The following is a 21,640-nucleotide window of genomic DNA, read 5'->3' as shown; positions in this document are numbered from 1 at the left end:
ATGCCAAAAGAAGCCGCGCAGCATGCCCGCTGTCAACGCGTAGCCGTTGTTCCGAAATTCCATCACATAGAAGAGCAGCTCTTCTTCCAGTTCAGGAAACTCGCACGGCTTGACTCGGAAAGCGCGCTTTTTGCAGCTTGTGTTTCTCTTTTGGTTGCACTATCATCGGACGCACTTCTCGGCCACGTCGAATTTCCCGCCCTTCGCACGCTTACCGACCGCGTTCGAGAGCTAACTCCCAGCCGTGTAGCTTAAGGTGCTTGCCCATCGCGCTAAAACTGTGAAGCTCGGCGGCAGCACGCGAAAGCCACTATCACGGCGAACGCTCTAACACGCATGCTGACACGCCACGAAAGGCTGGAGCTGGCGATACTGATGCCGATGTGAACAGCGGAAAATCGCGACCGAGAAAAATGTTGATGATAATGATCTCGGCGCCATCCATAGACGGCACTTGGAAGCTCCGGTGCGCGCGCGTGGCCTCCGCGAACGGCGCAGCGCCGGAGCAGATCGCGGCCGCGATAAGATCCAGCGGCACGATAAGATCCGGCGGCGCGCCGCGCGCTTCGATCGCGGAGGCCACGGCGTGCGCGTAGCCTCCGCGATCAAGCGCTCCGCGATCGTATTCGCGTTCCGTGTTCGGGACTAAAGACTCGGCACAGATGAGTTCCGTGAACTCAGACTACGGTTCAAGTTCGTGCGGCGGAAGACATTCAAGGACAGTACGAATTCGAAAACACGCGAGCGCAATGTGCCGACTCGCGCAGAATTTCAGCGTCGCAAGTTAAGAGGCTCCCTTTTAGCTTGAATTTCATTTTGTTTGATCAAGTTTTCGATCTCTCCTGCAGTTTGAATTAATGAGGTTCCACTGTACACATTATATGGCGGCTTGGGTACTGGCGGCGAGTGCGAACGAGGTCCGAAAAATCGAGTGGTCAGTTGCGGTGCGTCCGAAATTTCAAGCGCTCTTACACATTTGCTTTATGGGCCATGTCGCGGTGCCGCGAAAAAGTCCGAATAATCAAGCATGTCCGAAAAATCAGGCGTCCGAATTTTCGGTCGGCGACTGTAATCATATTTGAGCTGCTGGTCTTAGATCAAAAGTTATCTTACAAAGTCTAGAACGTAGTTAGGTTATGCAGCTGTGATGAATTTTGTTATTGCATTTTGCTGCTCTTAATTACATAATTTGCTAGGCAGAAAGTTCCCATACCCGGTGACATTCTTAGTTATGTTCTAAAGACATGCCATCCTGAGAAATTATGTAAAGTATAAAAGGTGCCATTATTGGACACTGCAGCTCATCAACCTAATTGCAAATTATTTTTACGGGGCCTATATGAAAAAAGTAAGAATGTCACAGGGTGCCTCAGTTTTCACTGAAGATATTGGTACAAAAGTTGTTTTTATGAAACAAAAAGAGAATATCAAAAAGCTTTGTAAGGCTGAGGAACTCAACCAAAGATGTGAATCTGCATGCCATTAGGAATTCTGCAAAATTTGTGGACTTGAAATCTAGCCAAGGTGATTGCAATACTTTATTAGTACAGTTTTAACTGGCTATAACGAAATTGAAAGAAGTCTACGATTTTTCTTTACATCCAGGCTTTTGTTGCATGCAGGTTTCGCGTGAAGACTCGAATTTGCAGTGCAGAACAGAAAGCAGAATAAGCGATAAATATAGGTGAAATCACCTTGTAAATGTTTGCAGTAAATCCCCATTATTCGAAGTCATAAACACGGGGACCGTTTTGCGATAGTGCTACAGCAGCCACCACCACCTCGCACAATGCCACTACAAGTGGAGTGTGGGAGTCGGACGCATTACGGCCATGTGCGAGGATAGCGCGCGTGGCCATGCCGCCACCAGTAGACCGGCCGTGGAAGCACTTGCTTCTTCCAGCATGTTGCCACTGCTGGTCTGCCTGCAACTGTTGCGCCAGGATGCTGACTCTTAGCATTGTGTCGCTGGCGCTCGCCCTGTGTCCGCTCTCCCAACGCACGAGAGTTGTTGACGACGAGCGCCCACTGCTTGACCTTTGTCTTTTTGGAGGAGGAAACATAGCTGAGGAAGCGAGCTTTCGAACACCACCAAAGTTCGGACAAGCAGGAGCGGAGCGGGTGTCACAAAGTTCATCTCGCCATTCTCAATCGGTTTATAGTCGTGTGAGCTAGATGGAGTAGGACTTTGACATTTTTGACACAAAAGGGTAAATGCATAAACGTGTCAAAAGTGGGATTTTTGTAAAACAACTTTTTTGATTTTTTTTGCGTTTTAAGGGGGGACCCTGGTCTTGAAAAAAAAATTTTTATTAATGAAGTCACAGTTATAAAATTTTCAGGCCACATGTGTTTTTGTGCGCTGATTCTAGATATGTCATTTGATTTCGTGTAAAACAATTCCTTGAGCACTTGTGCAATTTTTATGCAAGTATATTGGGAAAAGTTTTGCAGAAAATTTGCTGCAGGAAACTCGCTGAAATGTATGCCATAGGGTTCTCTTGACACCAAGGAATGTAATAAGGGTAAAATTGTCTTCCAGCCTATCATAGAACTTAAGTTATAGGGTTTTGAAGTTGTCGCTTCAGAAATGAGAAGAAAAGTGTGTACTCCTGTTTCTGAAGTGGCAGCTTCAGCAGCCGATAACTCAAGTTCTATGATAGCCAGGATGATAATTTTACCCTTATTGCATTCCTTGGTATCAGGAGAACCCTGTGGCATGCATTTCAGCGAGTTTCCTGCAGCAAATTTTCTGCAAAACTTTTGCCAAAATACTTGCATAAAAATTGCACAAGTGCTCAAGGAATTATTTTACACGAAATTAAGTGACATATCTAAAATCGGCACAAAAAAATACATGTGGCCTGAAAATTTCATTACTTTATCTAGATTAATAAAATTTTCTTATCAAGACCAGGGTCCCCCTTTAAGACCCACATGCTTAACTCTTTGAGGGTCGGATTTTTTTGAAAAAGACTGTCCATGTTGGTCAAAATTCTTTATTTCGGATTTTGATTGTACAAAATGTACAAAATCAGAGTCAGAATAGTCATCGCTGTCGGTGTCAAGAGATGCGGCAGTATGTTCGGCCGTATCGCCGCTTTGCCATCCATTTGAAGAACTCGAAGGAAACTCAGTAATTAAGGAGAATGAGAATACCTCGGGAGCATCAGTGATAAGCTGAGAGCAGCACCAATAAAGATAGAAATCAACTTCCGTGTCCCTGCAATAAAAATAAAAATCAAGTTTCGCATGCCTCCGTTGTGATCACGCGGCGAAACCGAAACCACGAGAGGGCGTTGCCACAGACTGCACAACACGCTGCAGCTAGAAATCAGTTCTGTTTATCTCCACAAGAAGGTAGCACAATCAAATTTCAAACGCTTCTTGCAAGTCCTAGGAGGCGGTAGCACCTCCCAGTAGCATGCATCATCATTATGGTGGGAAATTTCAAATGAAGAGTTGCAACCATTCCCGTATGGCAAAGACCTTGCAGGACGGAAAACTGCTGCCGTAAATATATATGGCAAAAACCCTCAAGGGTTAAAAAATCCTTTCACGATAAGCTGTGACACACATACAGTGCTTATTACAGTGCTATGCCACTTAAGGAACTTTGTAGTTTGACCAATATATTGAAATATATGTGAGTTTTTATTAACGCCGTTTTACTGTAGCTGTGTAGTGTTCTATTCCAGCACTGTATTGCACATTTCCAAGCAGGGATGGCAAGATGCCCGTAACATGTGTCTATCTGGTTGCAGAGTTTTGTTCTGTGACTCTGTCTCAAATCACTGGCACTCATTTGCAGCGATGACAGTTCATGGTGCCTCAGGGAATGATAGCACAAGCACTTCTCAGCCTTCTGCAATGCCTGCACAACCATACAGCTGCGTGACTCCTGCGAATCTGCTGTCACCTACGCATAGCTCAACACCACCAAATCACAACACTTCTCCACGGCCTAGCATCTTGAGAAAGCGGACGTTTGAAAGGTTAGCCCTCTTCCTCCTTTTTTTACGTGAATAGTTTGGAAGACCTTTGTGTGCCTTTACTCAAGCATTTAAGACCAGTGTTCCAAGGAAGCAAAAGCCATCAGTAGGGAAAATTTTAGAATGGTATGAATTGGTATACAAATTATTGGGGCATACAAAGCCGTGGCAAAGCCGCAGTAGCTGGGCAGATTATCCAGACATCAGTTTTAAAATGTCAAAAAAATAATACAAAGGCATCCCCTTCGCTTTTTTTCTGCATCGTTTATCATGTGGCCCTGTCACATGCTAGGCTTACTCCTCGTGCGAGATTCCTCAAGTGGGTTTTGCCACATGTCATAGGTGAACAAGAACAGTGTGAAAGCTCATGGTTTTTTGCTTAATTATTCCGTAGTGTGTTACGCACTTAGTGCGCACACCTATGGCACTCCTCCTGTCGCGTTCACACCTCTCCTAGCATAAGCTCCGCCGTCTCATTTTAATCAACTTTGATATGTGGGAAAGCCCACTTGTAGAATTTTGCCACTTGTGGAATTTTGCGTGGCGCTTTCAAAGTGGGGGCAGTCATGGTGTTGCTGGCAGGGCAAGCAATTGTGTAAAAACGCTTCCTATTGTAATTTGCGCACCTTTGGCATGCTCATAATGGCAGGCGTGATGTCGATAGGAAGGTCCCTGTTGCCAGGCGAAAAAGTAACTTGACTCCGTATTTTCGTTTTTTGAGCTTCACTGCCAGTTTATGGTGACGGCAGCTGTCGGGCACGCATCGGCTGACCATACCCAGCTGTACACCGCTTTCGGGTGCCAACCAGGGCACTGCTGGTTATTTCTTTTTCTCTTTAGAAGCAGTCTTTCCATTCCGACCCCAGTGTGCGTTCCCCTCTCTTACGTCTGAATTGTTCTTTCAGCACGCCGAAACTGAGAGCTAGTTGTGGGCTTTTTGTTGTTGGTGCGATGAAGCCTTCTGACAAGGCTTCACAGCATGTTCGCATTTCGGTAACTCTTTTACGCAAGAGCACAAAAGCCCCGTGTCTCAGAAAAAGCGGTATTGGTGTTGCCGTCGGCGTGACGGATAAATCCAGACTGGTTGAAAAGGTGGCTGTTACAAGAGGCTCCTGTAGATGGTGCCAGCCACACCAGCGAGGCATAGGAAACCCCTGACCTTTGGATTGCAAGTCAGACATGCTACTGCTGTGCCATGCAGACACATTCGTACGGCTTGCTTAAAGTGGGGCTTTATATGCATGTCATTTGCTCTTTCACGTAATGATTGTGATTGTGAAAGAGAAAACAGTGTCCGCGTCTGTGTGTGCAAGAGGAACCGCTGCTCTTTTTGTTTGTATTATGGACTGCAACCTCATGAACTGCCTTTTCTAGTGCCGTTCTTTGTTTACGTGATTTTTATAGCCCCCTCTTCATGGGTCACAAATGTTGGCCTGTAGAAATAAATACCCTTAAAGGTGGAGCTTAAGTGTCCTGACAATTTTTTATATTTTTTTTTTCCAGGAGGCAAAGAGGGCACTTTATAACTTGACTTTTGGATAATTTAAACATATCTTCCATTCCCTTGAAGTCCGAATTGATGAGATTTTATTGCCAATCATATTATTTTTAGTTGCCAGTCCTGTGTCAGTTCATGTATTTCATTGCTTAGTCATTTTGTGTGACTACATTGCAGGTTGAATACTGTTATGCTGTCTAATCAGTTATTTATACATTTCAATGCCTGTCATGTTCTTTTTTATGGTGCTAACTTAGTCTATCATTGTTTATTTTGGTTACAAAGACCATACACTGTTATAAAAAAAACAATAAGGGCAAAACATTTGCTTATTTATCTTTCTGAAAATTTTCTTCATAATGAACCAGGTACATTCAAAACCTTGTTAATTCGGACTTAAGGGAGTGGAAAAAAAGGTCCGAATTATCCGAATGTCGAATTATTGAATGGCCCCCCAAAACTGCCAAAAACCATTCACGTGAAGGCCAAATTTATTTAGTGGGAACCTGAGCGGTTGTCTCCTTTTAAGGCGAAAACTTCGCGGCGACAACAATTTCTCGCAGTTCCATCAAATGTTTTAATTTGTGCATGCTGTTGGAAGTGGAAAGTTTCTCAGCGGCTTCTTTCAGTGTCCAAAACAGTAGCACTGAGGCTTCTTTGCATGTGGCATCACATGTGAGAAGGCTTCACTGTACAAACAGTGAACATCACGTGACGAGCTCGGAGTTCGGCACGCTGGAAAAATGGAAATGCCACGCGTATTGGCTCCAGAATGGCAAGACACCTTAAAAAAAAAGTGAAAAGATCAGCAACAAGGCAATCATTGTTCCAAAAGGTGTGCGGCTTGGCCAGCTCACTGATATGTGCAGCTGATAGCCGCTGTTGCCACAGGCTGGAGACTCAGCTCCGAAAACGAAACTATGTGGCCGAAATCTCGGCCTATCGATGGGAACCTGCCCACCGTCAGCATGCCTGCCTTTGCGCTCAGATCAGAGGGGCGCTGGAGAAAATTTAATATGCAATTCAAGCCTGTGGACAAATGTTTGGATGATCGTCTGTTGAGCACTTCATATCTTGACACAGCACCCCTTCGGGAGCCCATCTGAATTGGCCGATGTAGCCCCGCGGCGAACAAATAAACGAGCTTCTGATGCCATAGACTTGCATGGGCATTTGGTGGGACTCCGGTGGCAATCCGAATTTCTGAATTAACTGAGGCCGAATAAAGAGGTTTTACTGTAGCAGTGCTGCCCCTCGTACGTCTTAGATTTCGGAATGGAGGTGGTTTTCGGCCCGGCACTGGTTTCTGGATGATGGCAGTAGTGATGTGTGTCTCAGAAACTGACTTCAGCGCCATTCCTGGCACGTCTTCAGTTCGAATTAACTGGTGTGTGTGCGATTTCACTCGGGATTAGTGAGTGTGTGGTGCCCTTGACTTGTCTACATTTTTGACTGGAGGGAGCAGGGAGGCTGAATTAACGAGGTTTGGCTCGTTAATTCACTCCCCTACAAATTATACATCCAATTTGCAAAGGTTTAATGCTTTACATTTGGACTTTTATGTGTGATGCAAGTAAAAGGTGAAAGTCGCGAAAATGTGATGCTTTGTTTAACGTCAGCCACAATCCAGCTGAGGTTATAACTGCTGCTTGAGGCCTATAAATATGAAAATTTTGACTATAATTGCTTTTGTACCATGCCATTTCTGTCTAGAATAAAATAGAAGCATGCAAGAAAATGTTTTAAATAGTTTCAATTTCAGATATTTCAGTTTGTTTGGTTATTGGGCAAAAGGTATTGTCTTTGACACCTGACTTTATTTGGAAGAGATATGGGGGAGCTTCAGGTAAAGAGCTTCATATTGTATAAACTGATAGCAACTGAATGCCTTTGCCATCTGTTTCCAGTTTACAAGGTTCAGGTTGATTTGGGCAGTGTGGCTCATATCATCCTAAGTGCTCCAAATCTTTGGGTCAAGGATTGAGTGTAGTAACTCTTGTTGTTACCCCTGAAAAGCTTTGGTGGAGTGCCAGGGGCGCTTCAGGAGCATTACTGCAGGTCTGAGTTTCTGGTTTCATGCTTTCTTTAGTGCCCACTTGAGTGTGAAAAAGAACCTGATGGCATCACTCCCTGGATCGGAGCCTGCCAGTCCTCGTTCTGAACCTCCTGCATCACTCTCGACGACGTCCTCGCCGAAACCTGCAAGGTACATGCTCCATCCCTGAGCTTGGAGCTGTGTCCACTCCCATTCATCTCTGGTAACCTTCGCATATGCCAGGCTACATCGCCAGGGTATAAAGTGCTAACTAGATGGACACATCCTAGGCGTATGGGTGGAGCGCCTATGTGCACGGGCGTATGCTAGAGCCTGTGTGCGCATGTGCGAGGCGTGACGCGCAGGCAGGTGTGAGCGGGGCACAGATATCTGTGCATGCGTGCACTTGCTCTAACACACGATGTTGACTTGCGGTAGGACAAGGAAAGGACGCTGCTTATTTCCGAAAACACTGAAAGTCACGAAATGTAGACATAAGGCTAATGAGGATATGTGCGCTGACTCTGAAAATGGTCTTCACTGCTTACACAGAAAGCGATCACTTGTGCTCGCAAAGCAAAGCAAAAAGAAAGACTGCAAATGGGAGGAAGTTTTCATCGGGAAACCTCAGCTTGTCAAGTGTAACTAAGGCTTGCTTCATGGCTTTGACAAGTCGAACCAGCTGATTGTTTCAATGTTCTCCGAAGGTGTGTCCGATTGTGAAAGGCCCTATTTTTCCGCAGTATTGCTGTTGCTTGTGTCAATGGCTGTGTCATTTTTGAGAAACACCAAAAGCTGCATCCTGCGATAGCGGAGCTGAAAAGAAATGCCCGCTATGTTCAGCTGGTATTCTGGACTGAATTAATGCAGCAACTTTTTGGACTTGCAGACGCACACTAATTTCAAATTCCTCCACCAGTTAGGCTATTCATCACCAGTCAGCAAAAATGGATGCATACCGAAACCACAGAAGATGCTACCGAAAAAGCAAGATCCAGCTGCAAACAAGTCTAGCAACTTCCCTCTATGCTTCATGTCTCGGAACTGCTTTGCCTCATGGCACCTCAAATTGTCAGAATGAAGTGCAGGTGAAATGGAAAGGTGCAAGAAAATAAGGACAAAAACACACTGTAGAAAGGACAGTCGCCAAAGTCTTGCTGGAACTGTGGGGCTTCCAGCTATGTTTTTTTGTCAGAGAAGTACTATTGGAGGTGTAACTTTGATTTGTTCGCAGATATTGGCTGTTGGATGGTACAGCATGTTGTATATTTTTAAATTTTTTTAGCATTTTTTTCTCTTCAGATACAAGTGTATCTCCGCAAATTTCGTTCAATTTTTTTTTCAAAATCTTGTTTTGGCTATTAAAATTTTATGTTGCATAGCAGAATTCCTTGTTAAAACTTCAATGCTTCAAAACCCGTATTCATTTAGCTTTCGTTTTGTTTATTTTTATAGTATTTTGACTCAGATGTTCTTGCACAATAAAAAAAGTACTGAAACCTTCAAAAATCTCTCATTTTCCCTGCAGTAAGGTAAGTGTTAACGTTACTTCAGGTTCTTAGTGTACTCACCAAATGAAGTGATCAACTCAGCATTCCTAACTCATTGGCTTTTCGCTTTGAATCTCGTGTATGCATTAGACACATTGCGTTTTCAGGACCCTTCCTCGCACAGCAGTTTGCTTTCTCTGAGGCACACAGCATATCCTAAGGCCTTACAACCAAGCAGGCAGATATGTTCTAGTTGTGCATACGATGGACCCTTTCATGGAACAGATGACAATTTTTCTTCTGTGTCGGTATGCGTGTATACTGACACAGATCTCTTGGTTGCTCTTGCCATGAGGCTTCGCTTTGTATTTTACAGTTAGCTTGCATTTCTTCACGTCGCCTTTGTTTATTTTCCTTGTCGTGCGCGGGAAGTTCAGCCCTAATGCATTTTTAAATTGCTCCGCTTTCAGTGACATTCAGCAGGAAAGTAGCAACAGCAGCAGTACAACAAGTGATCCAGTTTTACCAGAGGCCTCCAAATCATCCGTGCCTGTGGTCAGCATAAAGCATGAACTCCCTGACACATGCGAAACGCCTCGTGAGTTGCTTTAGTGCTTTTTTTTTTCTAGCATCAGAGGTGTCTGCGAACTCCTTCACGTCATCAGACGGGTAGCTTGTCTGAATCAAACAATGGTCTATATGAAATGTCGTATTTACTCGCGTAATTTGCACGCTTTTTTTTCCTTTCAATTACGGCTTTAAGGGGGGACATGGGTCTTAGAGCATTTTTTTATTTAGAGACCAAATGCAATGAAACTGCACATACTTATTCAGTTTTTTCTGCTGATTTCAAATATGCAATTAGTTTAGTTCTAGACCAATTAGTTCCCGAGATATTAATATATATCATGCCATTGTCTGCTGAAACAATAGAAAAGAAATGGGCCACCAGAAATTTAATTTTAATGTGTGGGTAGATACTACAATGTGTGAAGAATGCAACGCTGGAAGCAGTTTTCGGTTTTTTGTCCGTGTGGACAAATGGGCTTAATAGTTAGTTTTCAAGTGAGTTGACCAGACATACAGTGCCAGAAAACATGACACACATGAAACTAACTATTAAGCCCATTTGTCCACACGGACAAAAAACTGAAAACTGCTTCCAGCGTTGCATTCCTCACACATTGTAGTATCTACCCACACATTAAAATTAAATTTCTGGTGGCCCATTTCTTTTCTATTGTTTCAGCAGACAATGGCATGATATATATATAATATTTAAGGAACTAATTGGCCTAGAAATAAACATATTGCATATTTGAAATCAGCAGAAAAAACTGAATAAGTCTGTATAGTTTCATTGCATTTGGTCTGTAAATAAAAAAAATGATCTAAGACCCATGTCCCCCCTTAAAAAGGGAGTGTGCAGATTATACAAAAATTTTGCTAACATGCCCTGAAAAAACTACCAAGGTCATAACACGCAATGTATACAGTTGAGCCTACTTCTGATGGCCGCAGTTATAACGAATACTCGCTTATTACTAATAAGGGCAGTCATCAGCATCATCATTAGACGGAATATGCCCACAGCAAGGCAAAGACCTCTCTCCATTTAACCCTGTCCTGTGTCAGCTTTGGCCACCCTATACCCCTGCATACCGTCTGCCCACCTAACTTTCTGCCACCCCTTCTATGCTTGCCTTCTCTTGAATTCCAGTCCGTTACCCGTAAAGGCCATCAAACATCAAAATATGTATTAGTGCAATGGCATTGCGTTTCAGATACAACTAACAACTGTAGCTGCACGATTCGGTTACAGAGACCAAGCAGGCGCTGTAAACTTGGCCCCAGTTGAAAACCACCACATCATGCTTGAGTGGAGAGGATGAGGGTCTCGCAGCCTCCGTGTCGCCCCTTCTTACGAAAATAATGCAGTAACCGAGAAATACAAAAAGAATACATAACAGCTAAGAAATATGGGACGTATGGAATGCCGATGAAGCTTTTTACAAAATGCAGCCGTCAAAAACGCATGCCTTGAAAGGTGATGCCTAGTGCTGGTGAAAGTGCAGCAAGCTTCACGTTAGTGGCTTTCAGTGAATGAGCATGAACAGTAGCGACCGGTGGTCTCTGTTTGTCATTGAGAAGCTTTGCAAGGTGTGATTCTTTGGAAGTTACGTTCTCGTACGCTATGTGTGCAACACAAGGGCCTGAATGATGCGAGGCTTCTTTCTTTGTTTTTATTCGACCAGTGGGCATAACTTTAGAGGGAGCATTTGGGTGACAGACAATTTGTCTGCCAAGTGGGATGTTCAATTTGACCATGACATGGCGAAAGGAAAAAATGGGAAGGCCCTTCTCGTGTTTGACAACCGTGTGGTGCACCATGTGCTTCCTTCCCTCACTGCGGTGACCGCACTCTTCTGCCACCGAACATGATGAGCAAGGCTAGCCGCTTGACATGGGCATAATTCATGTGCCCAAGGTGTCCTGTTCACATGTATGTTGTATGCCTCTTTTATGTGTGCCTATTTTTTGTGCTGTTTTAAGGAATCATGGTCCACCAACTAGCCCGAACGTCTACCCTTGTAATGTTTTATCTTCGTGTTGCTGAAGAAAGGTGCAGTGAAACCTTCCTAAGGCATACTCGTTAAGCAGTAGTTTTGCTCAAGACATCGTCTCATGAAATCCACAAGCTTTCATTAAACCTCGTGCATTTGGTGCCCGCTTAACACGTAGTGGACTATCACAAACTTCTCGGCTAGTGAATGCTTATCATCGCGTACGAGGCTGAAGGGGTCTCTCATAAAGCTCCCATGCAGCACATAGCAAGCAGGCTTCACCAGTGCTCCTAATACATAGATCACGGTGATAGGGAGCAAGCTGGCTTGTAGCTGCTGACATGCCTGGAGAGAGCACCCTTGTGACCTTGGAGAACGTACTCTGCCATCCGTTCCTGGTGGCCGCGGATGACACTTACGTCTGAGTGGTCCCGGCCTGAGTCACATGGATTTGCTCTTTGCCGTAACTATCTCTTATTGTCATGTGACTTGGCTTCTCCGCAGTTTAGACTAACACCATCTGCCGGGCTAGTTGGTTGTGATTCATATGTATCAGCAGCGCGAACACAACACAGGAAGAAGAAGGAGAAGATAGTACAGAGCGCTGAGTTTAGACTAGCCTCAGCAAAGTTTTGTTTTTCACCCATGTGCAGCAGCCACCATTTCCACGTTGCTGACTTACTGGCGTCATTGCACTGCAATGATTCCGCGGCAACTCGTTGCATTGTCACGGTATTGGTGCTGTCATAGATTGCGCGCTTCCCGCATGCAGTAGTACTTCCCAAATGGCATTATTCCCCAGAACATGATCCATCACATGAAACTCCTCGTGTTGGCCATCAAGAAGAAAAACGACATTATGCAGAATATCGAGCGTGGGAAGAAAACATCTGTGGTGGTGCATGACAAGGATCCTCCAATAACAACCATGTGTGGAGAGCCCTCATTCCTGCTCCACGTAATATTTGTGCAGCCTTTGGGACGCACTAGTAGCTGCGAGGTCACCTTGGTGGCAGACATACATAACCAAATTCTGTAGTCTAAAGGGAATAACAGCTTCTGCGTGTGCCTTCCTTCGTGGAATATATCAGATCTTATGCTTTATAACGTAAGTGGAAATATTTAAACTAATTTCGGTTAGAGCGTACTGCTGCTTTGCATATAGCTTTTTTTGCAGTCTCTCGAGGTACGCCTTTACTAGGTTTCACCGTAATTGGGCCAGTTTGTAGGGATTTATGCTTCAGTATTGAAGTGCAACCTGAACAGAGTCTGAAGAAGATGGCAGTGCAGCTGCTTGTGTCGATGCCTTTGTCAGTCTCTCTTGTCATGCTTAAATATTCAAGAAGCTTCAGGTTTCCAGTGAAAGCCAAGATTATATTTATTTTCCTTTTATGTATGTGCATAGCAGTAATGTGGGACTCTCGTTGGTTTGCTGACTGTAGCCTTACTGTGCTTAAAGGGCCCCTGCCCACCCCATAATCCCAAACACTCTCTACCTCACTGTGAGCGAGCCTCCTCTCCTTCCATTCCCTCCTCGAAATTTTTCTCTCCCGCTCCTCGTCGAGTAGGCTCGGCAAGGCAAAATCACCCCTTCCTTCTCCTGGTGTAAGCCGGAGGCGTGGTGTCTGTGGAGTGCGTCACAGGGCGACGTCATGGCCCCGCCTTCAATAGAATTCTTTTCTTGGTTTTTGCATTTTCTCCGCACACTGAACGATCGAGAGGCGCGATCGGCTCGACCACCTAGACTTGTTAGCGAGCGCATCCTTTCATACATCTGTTTGTCATTCCCAGTTAACGAGCCACCTTTTCATTTTCTTTTAGGCCTCCCCACCGTTTCACGAGCGGAGGGGTGGAAGTCGGTTGTGTTCGAAACACACGGCGAAGCGCGGACCCGGCAACCGCCCGTTTGCTTTTCTCCATGCGTGTTTGTGTTCTGTGTGTTTGTGTCTTTTCTCCGCTCCAAAGCATATGTCATTCATTGGAGTCAAGGCGTACGCAAGATGCACGAAAGATAAGCGGTGTGTGTGCGGAGCGGTCAAGTGGGCGAGCGAGGGAAAGGCTCTGCTGCACTAGTAATTAAAACCTTGTTTTGGAGGGCTTGCATAGAAGAAAAAAATCTGAGAAGGGAGCGCGTACGCAGAGCGTCTCGTGAGGTGATCACGGCGGGGGGGGGGGGGGGGGGGGGGGGGGGGGCGAACCAACTCCCTCAGTTTTACCATTTTTTACTTTTTATGGCTAGGGTTCAAGGCTGTCGCCGCACGCTCCCTCCGCAGTTTTTTTTTTTTGTTCCTTCATGCGGGTTTGTAGGCATGAGCCAGAACAGAAGGCGCTGCGGAAAGCCTTGTGCAGACGACGCGACGCCAAGGCTACGCCCAACCTTCTCCCGTCAGTCAGAACGATGCACCAGTGGAGTGCCTTTAGCGAAAGTAGCCCCCCTTGACGTCAGCGGGGTTCAGAGTAGTGGGCCGGGCCCGTTTTTGTTGAAGGAAAGAACGAGCGGGCTTTGATTTGAATTTTCGCAGCTTTTCGGGGCGCGCATGGCTCTAGTATTTTGCAGAGGTTATCTTCGATGCCTCATCTATGCAGTGGGCTTGTTTTTCAAAAATGTCCGGACCCTGGGCAGTGGCCCTTTAACATAAGCCTGCTCTGGAGTACTCACTGTGAAACTTTTGCAGCAAATGGTAATGCTTCAGGCCTGCCCCTTCCAAGCACGGCAGTGGAGGCATCGCCACGGAAGAAACCGAGGAAGCAGCTACTGTAAGCAGTGCTATATTCTTATGATAATTTAGGGGAACAGAACTAATTGCCTGCCCATTAAAGGGACGCTGAGGGCAACTGCATCGTTATTGTTGTCGGTAAAAATTGATCCTCTTGCTCTCTCTGGGATTATTAGCATTTTTCCAACAGCAAAAGATACATTGCTGAGGTTATTTAATTAAAAAATTGGGAGCGGTCTCTTTCTGATTAGAATGTGCTACCCTATCAATACAGGCCATCATCAATTTGTCCTCAATGTCTGTTTAGTGCAGTAATGACTTCACTCATTAGACTGAACTTGTTATAGGAGAGGAAAATGCCGTCACATTTTCTTTCTGGGTCTTGTTAACGTATTGCAGGTGCGCAAATGAGCTCTTGGATACACATTCCACTGACGGTGATGACGACATCGAGAAGGAAAGCAGAGAAAATCTCAAAAAAGACTTCTCACGTGGAGGTGAGCATTTCTGTGTTGATATGACATTTTTCTGGGGTTGGAAGATATATGCAGCACGGCGAAAACAGGCAGCGTGGCAGAATGGTGAAAGTATGCCACCCAGCCCCAAAACATTGCGGCGCTAACTGTGACTCATATGTGTACTGTACAAGCACACCATGGAAGCTGTTGTGCTTTTTGCACTTACTGCAAACTTCAGGATATGCAGTGAACTCCTGTTAAAGACTGACCTGGTTAAGGGGAATTCTCGGGTAAGATGAACAATGGGAGAACATTTCGTTGGTTTCACATAGGCTTCAGTGTGAAAGAAATCCAGTTGAGGCAAACTGTTTTGTGTGTCCTTCGGTTTTGAAGGACTGTGTAGACATCTTATTTTTGGATCTGTGTTTTCTTCTTTTAAATGATGCATTAGACATTTGAATGAATGGTTCACTGCGTGGTATTTGCCTACGATGACTAAATAGTTTAAAAATTTCTTCTTGATGCTGTTTTGGTCAGGGCATCAACCAAAGGATGACTGTGACATGTTGGAAGTGTTTAGATCACATGAGGCGAGAAAAGAACTCCAGTATAACCGCTGAGACATTGTTTGTTTTCATTCCAGGTCTTGAAGTAGGCTTAAGTGCTGTAGTGAAGTAAAACTACGTATCAAGTGATTATATTGCAGTTCTTTTTTTGTGCGTCACGTGGCCTAAACACTCCCAGTGCACCATAGCCATCTTTCGGTTGATGAAGCCAAAACCGAATAGCATCAAGAACAAATTCAGTTATAAATTATATTTAGCAGTTGTAGGCAAATACTACATGGTGAACCATGTAGTCTGATGTCGAACGTATCATTTGAAAGATGAAATTATGCAACTAAAATTAGTTGTTCATGGTTCTTTCAGACCAACTTTTGTAGTGACTACTAATCGGCTACCTCGTGAAACTGTACTCGCAGAGTACCTGCATGGTACTGTCTGGGAAAGAAAAAAAATAAGTACAGTACTTCAATGCAGAAAAACGGACCCCCACAGGACGGCTTTTTTGTACCTTCGTATTAAAGTGCAGGGAAGCCATCTTGCAGGGGTGCACTTTCTTTGGATGAAGCTTTCTTTGCCGGGGAAAGGAGGGCATCCTTGCATCTGCCTGGCGTCTGACATGGCCTGACCTTGTCATTTGCCACGCGTTAACCCTGGCGGGCATCTGGCACATAGGTGCGAAGTGCACCTGCACGTTGACTTTGGGCTGGAAACAGTTAGGAGCCGAAGTGTCAATCGACGCGGCATCACAAAATGCATTATTGCAGAGGAAATTGCTGAATACCTGCATCGTATATGCTTTGCCTGCGGCAGACAGAAAGGTGTGTGGTGCATCTGCTCGTGAATTTGGTAACTGCCACGCTGTGGAAGGAGCAAGATAAGATAGAGATGCATGGTTAGTCAGCTTGAGGTGCTCCTTGAGGTGCTCGAACCTGGACGGAGAGAGAAAAAGAACAGAAAAAAGAATGCAAACAGTGGTCCCTGTGAAAGAGGAGGTAGAAGAGATGACTGAAAAAAGTAGACCAGTGCCGTTTTCAAGTGAGATGAAATGTGACCTTGTTTCATGCCCTCACTCTTCAGCTTACTTCATGCATAGTGCAATATATATTCTATTTGCACTTATTTCTCTGACTGCAAGGCAGTTAATGTTATTTGTTATTCGCATGTAACATATATTTGGACACACCTAGCATGATTGCTTATCTTTTCTGGGGTGCACTTCTGATAAAATGAAGCGTTTGATGAGAAAAGTTTTCATGGTTTCTTCAAGAAGCCTGCTGTACTGAGTGAATGCCACATGATGGTTGCGTTATGACTGAGATATACTGTGTTCATACTACTCGAATACTGAATTGACTATTGGGGGACTCTGTTTACGCTTCTTTGTGTGTCTTCTTCCTTTTGTCCTGTTTTAATGCATAGCAGTAAGGAGGCCGTGTTGCATATATTTGCGCACTAACTCATTAAAACGCTGCCGCACGATATGGTTAAGGCAGTGCTTAAGTGCCCCCTCTAATTTTCTGTCCTGTACAAAATTTTCCCTGAATTATTGTGAAAAGGAAGCAGTCATCACCACTTGGTTCTCTTAATGCATGTTTTGTGGATATTATTAAAAATTTAGATGTATAGGTACCTGTGAGTTCAACCATTTAGCAGCCATGTCTGGTCTCTGTGGTCACACTTTCTTGTGTGCTCAGCTGGTCACCGTGACATTCAGGAGCAGATTTCGTTTTGTGAAGCATTGTTGTGAAAGTGTAACTCTGTCAGTGTTGCATGGGAGCATTGTTGTTATTTGGTGGTCAGATCGGAGAGTACTGAAAGAGACTGTTGCCACTTTCTGGAATATAAATATGTGAGCCCCGTCATGCAACGTGCAATGTGTCGGCTTAAACTGTCTAGCAGCAGTAGCATTTCTGTGTCAAGCACTGTCTCACTGCCCTGGATTTGTTGCAGATGACGTCAAGTGTGTGACATTCTGCAAGCGGCCAAGCATGTCACTGCTCACCAGCTACTCTCACAGCTGGAAGACACGCCACAATCACTTTATCAGGCACAGTGACGTTAAGCCAAAAGGCAAGTTTTCTTTTTTTTTTTCCCCGTGCTACTCTTTGCTGATGTATACTTAGACTGCACTAGGGGACTGACTCTGAGGACAAAAGAGTAGCGCGCATGCTCTGCAACATTTGCCGTCTGTGTCTTTCTCTACTACATACCCACCTGTTTGTTTGGTGTGAGTAGAGTTTCCACCAAACTATCCCTATTTTTCTATTCTGTGACCTTTGAATCACCATGGTTGGTGGCTCAGTGGCTGCTGCAGAGCACAGTGTAGCGGGATTGAGTTCTCACAGTGCTGGCGGCATTTCAGAAGAAGTGAAGAAGTTCATTATGGTGTCTGTCATAGCCTGCATGCAACATAGGGATGTTAAACTACTCCACCTACCATACCCGGTCAGTCCATGCCATATTGTGTGACCTTTGAGGGTGCTCTTTTGTAGCGATCACAGCCTTGTAGTTGACACTGCTTAGCAAGATATTTGCTACTGAATGAAGGAGGGTGGAACTTGGCTCTCTGGCAGGCATAGGTGTTCACAAGTCTCCAAATGAGGGAGCATTAAAGATCATGCTAGTGCCTATTCATGGCTTCTGGGTAGCAGGGAACAATATAGTATTGTGCAATTTTCACCCCTCTTCCCCATGTCTATTAGGGGGGCCACTGCCCCCTTGCCCTGCCTCTGCGCACATCTTTGTTCTGGCAGTACTAAACCTTTGGCCTGCTTCTTGTGTACTGGTTGTGGAGAATTGCAGCGTAGCAAGTGATGGAAAAATGACTTTTATCTTTTTTGCTCAAGTATAACACAGGGAGAGAGCTTGAGAGCTTGCGAGAATCTTAAAAGAAATTTTATTACGATTATAATGCAGTCTCAGACTGTTGTGATCAACCATAAGTGATGCCCCCCCCCCCCCCCTTAAAAAAAAATGCAGACAGCACGCTAAAGTATGGAAGCAGCAGATATGTCGACATATTGAAGAGGCAACGTTTCACATGTGCTTGCCATAATCGAGCGATGCCAAGCCTCCAATACTTCAATATACACAGTCTCCCACACAGCAGCGGCCGCTGTCACTGCCGTGCTGCCTCTCCTCGGTGTCTTGAGCTGCCCAGCCCTGCACCCGTTTGCCCTTCTTTGTTCTCCCTGCTCCACTGAAACCTGCACCACCATTGCACACCCACAGTGGTGATTCAAAAGCTGGCTTCTCATAGCAGCTGTCAAATCTGGTGGTGAAGGTCACTTGAACTATGTACCTTGTGAAAAAGAAGAAAGATTTCACACTGGTGCAAGGTGCATTTCAGGTGCATTATTGGATGTCTCTCGCAGAATTCCGTGGATTCTTTGTTCTCAGTTCACATAATTTACATATTTCCTCCATAGATAGTTAGGTGCCTTAGCCATGAAGATAGTAAACCAAAAGTGGCGACACCTGTATTGATACATTTCATTGTGCAGATGACAAAAAGCAAACTGTCAATGACTTGGCCAATCAGAAGGGTGTCCTACAAAAGGCCAATGGCTGGAAAGTGTTCCACCTGACGTCGCAGATGGAGGAAGTGGTAAGCGGTGAAATGCTATAATTAACTCTTTCACTACCACGTGAAAAATGGCTGCTTTTGATAGGTCTGAAAGAAATTTTTGCTGCAAAATATGCGAGGTCTATGAAAGTGAAATTTACATGAAAATGATGGCAATTGAGTGTGTTTTCTGAAGACATTTATTTCAACGTAAATACTTTACGCCAGTATTGCAAAAAATATTGACAAGCACACAAAAAGTTTAACATCTAGAAAATAATTGCATTTGTTTTCTCCAACACAATAGGTCTTGGAGAAAAATTAATCGTAAAAACATTCTGGAACGTACAAAACGTTTCCAGTTTATTTATTACCTAGCCACCAAAAGTCTGAATTTAAAACTCAAAAACTTTTCAAGCCAGAAATTTTTTCTGACACTACATAAAATAAGACCATTTTCAAAGTGTGTTCGATATAAATTTTTCGCACCGAGTAAAAAATGTTCAAAGTAAAACGTTATGCATCAAAATGTAGCTTGATAAATGTACTTTACGACATTATCAGTTAGAGCTAAATACATTTTTAAAGAAGCAATAAAAAAATTGCAAAAGCACAAAAAGTATATCCGCCATACCATTTGTGATGATCTCCTTGCATGAAAACTACAAAAGGTAATACTGTGGTACCTCCTTATAGCGAATAGGTAGAAAACTAAATTGGTTCGATATAGCCAAAACCTGTATCATAGAATTTCTGCAGAAAGTCACACTGGAGAAGCAAAATTCAATCAGCGAAAGAACAGCAACTGGGAGAGACCCTTTCCATAGTTTTAGCTCCGTTTCGAAGCCGCTCACGGTGATTGCAGAGGTTGCGAAAAACGAGCAGCAAACATCAGCTAGGTTGGCTTCCATGCATAGCACTGCAGCACGCGACGGTAGCAGATCAAAGGCCAGCTAGGATGGCTTTCTCACAGTACAAGGGTGTCACGTAAAAAATCGGACGCTAAGACGATAACTACTGCTGTTGTCACCTTCTCCGCTGCATGACAGTTGACATGAGTAGAGGATGGCTGCTGGAAAGCAACAACCGACCATGTCGCTGGTCCCAAGGCACTATCTGCAGGTGTGCAGGGCGCAAATGGGTTCTGACCACCTGACTACCAGCTATTCTCGATATCTTTTGTGGTGCTGTTGGCAAAAGGGAGATAAAGTGTGAACCGTAATGCTAATGCTTGCCGCACCACCATTAGTCAACCGTGTAGTGAGACAAAGCCTGCCGTCTGCCATTCGAGCGGGCACAGCTTGATGCTCAACTGTTCAATTTGTCCTTTTTAATGCAAACCACATTCAATTTATTTATTTATTTATTCACATACCCTAAAGGCCTCAGGAAAGCATACTAGGGGGGGGGGGGGGGGGTGTAGAATACAAGACATGAATAAAAACAAACACAAATAATAGAAAAAAAACAAGCGATGCAGCAAATGTTTCACAGTTCAAAAAAAGGCCAGTTTACGAACATATTCTTCGTGGCTCTTAAAGATGCACTGAAGAGGAATCTGATCCCGTATTTTTGCCGCGGGAACTTGATCTACACGTTCTGAGCATTCTTAGAAACTTCAACTTATTGCCCTGTGTGACCGATTTCCCTAATTAAATCGGATTATCGTCCGGTTCCCGCCTTTACTTTTTGAATTCTCTCCGTACGGTGGGCGGAGTCGACCAACGCGTGGAGTGCCTTTCAGCCAGCTCCGTGGAGGCTTTGCTTTCACTTTATTTAGTTTTTTAGGCTTCTGAGAATAAATAGTTTCATTCGCAGATAATATAGCCGCAAAATAAGCCTGCAGAAACAAAAATACGCGCGGACTATTTGCTACTACGGATTACTACGTATTACTCCGCCGATGGCAGAGTGGCAAGCCGCCACGGGACTGGGTGAAAGGCACTCCACACGTTGGTCGACTCCGCCCACCGTACGAGGAGAATTAAAAAAAAAAGGCGGGAGCCGGACGTTAATCCAACTTAATTAGGGAAATCGGCCACACAGGGCAATAAATCGAAGTTTCTAAGAGTGCTCGGAACGTGTAGATTGAGTTCCTGCAGCAAAAAGACGAATTCAGATTCCTCTTCACTGCACCTTTAAGTGATGCAGTGTTTTCCGGAAGTTAGTTCCAGTGATGATTAGCAAGAAAGAGCGGTGAATGACCAAGTAAGTTAGTACAAGCAAATATGGGCTGTACTTTGAAGTTGTGGTCGAGGCGTGGAAAAATGCAGTGACCAGCCTTGATATGAATGGTGAATAACGACACTGGTGTGTGATAATACCAATAGAAACAGTGCAAAAGAGCGAACTGTCTTCGTTTTTGCGAAGAGCTTGAATTAAGCGATTTTTTCATTTCCGTAACACTAGATGTTCATGCAAAATTTGTTGTGATGAACCGGGTAGCTTTATTTTGCTTTATTATATAAGGTAAGAAGTGCTTGTATTTTGTGAAAATATTTAGGTACTGTTTGATATGCCAATAATTCATAATATCTGTGTTCGTTATAAGGAGCTTTGACTGTAAATTGCTTAAAAATGCTTTGCAATGTTTTGATTTTACAAGAAACTATTTTGCAAGACGTCTTGGACGATTTAGGATCAGTCTGAAGGCATCCACAGCTTTTGCGAAGAGCTTTAGGCTATTACGAAGCATCAATCCAAGGTCGGTGCCCTTATTTCTACCAGACCTTAAGTTGAACTACAGAAACCAGAC

The 21,640-nt window shown here is 44.3% G+C and overlaps 1 protein-coding gene across 8 annotated transcripts in view; it reads left to right on the top strand.

The window, feature by feature from the left end:
* Nucleotides 1–21,640, top strand: part of Sap130 (Sin3A-associated protein 130) — a 75,025-nt gene that overhangs the window by 48,580 nt on the left and 4,805 nt on the right. For all 8 annotated transcript variants that reach the window (XM_089544113.1, XM_089544114.1, XM_089544110.1 and 5 more), the window contains 7 exons: nt 3,812–3,995; nt 7,580–7,696; nt 9,486–9,613; nt 14,255–14,336; nt 14,696–14,793; nt 17,271–17,390; nt 18,824–18,927. In XM_089544113.1, the coding sequence (XP_089400239.1) occupies nt 3,812–3,995; nt 7,580–7,696; nt 9,486–9,613; nt 14,255–14,336; nt 14,696–14,793; nt 17,271–17,390; nt 18,824–18,927 (833 nt within the window). The remainder of the gene's footprint in view (nt 1–3,811; nt 3,996–7,579; nt 7,697–9,485; nt 9,614–14,254; nt 14,337–14,695; nt 14,794–17,270; nt 17,391–18,823; nt 18,928–21,640) is intronic.

Source organism: Amblyomma mixtum, chromosome 5, assembly GCF_055824585.1.
Source record: "Amblyomma mixtum isolate Tamu chromosome 5, ASM5582458v1, whole genome shotgun sequence".
NCBI classification, from domain to species: domain Eukaryota; kingdom Metazoa; phylum Arthropoda; class Arachnida; order Ixodida; family Ixodidae; genus Amblyomma; species Amblyomma mixtum.
The sequence above is the reverse complement of the archived record's forward strand: the minus strand, read 5'-3'. Positions and strand labels throughout refer to the sequence as shown.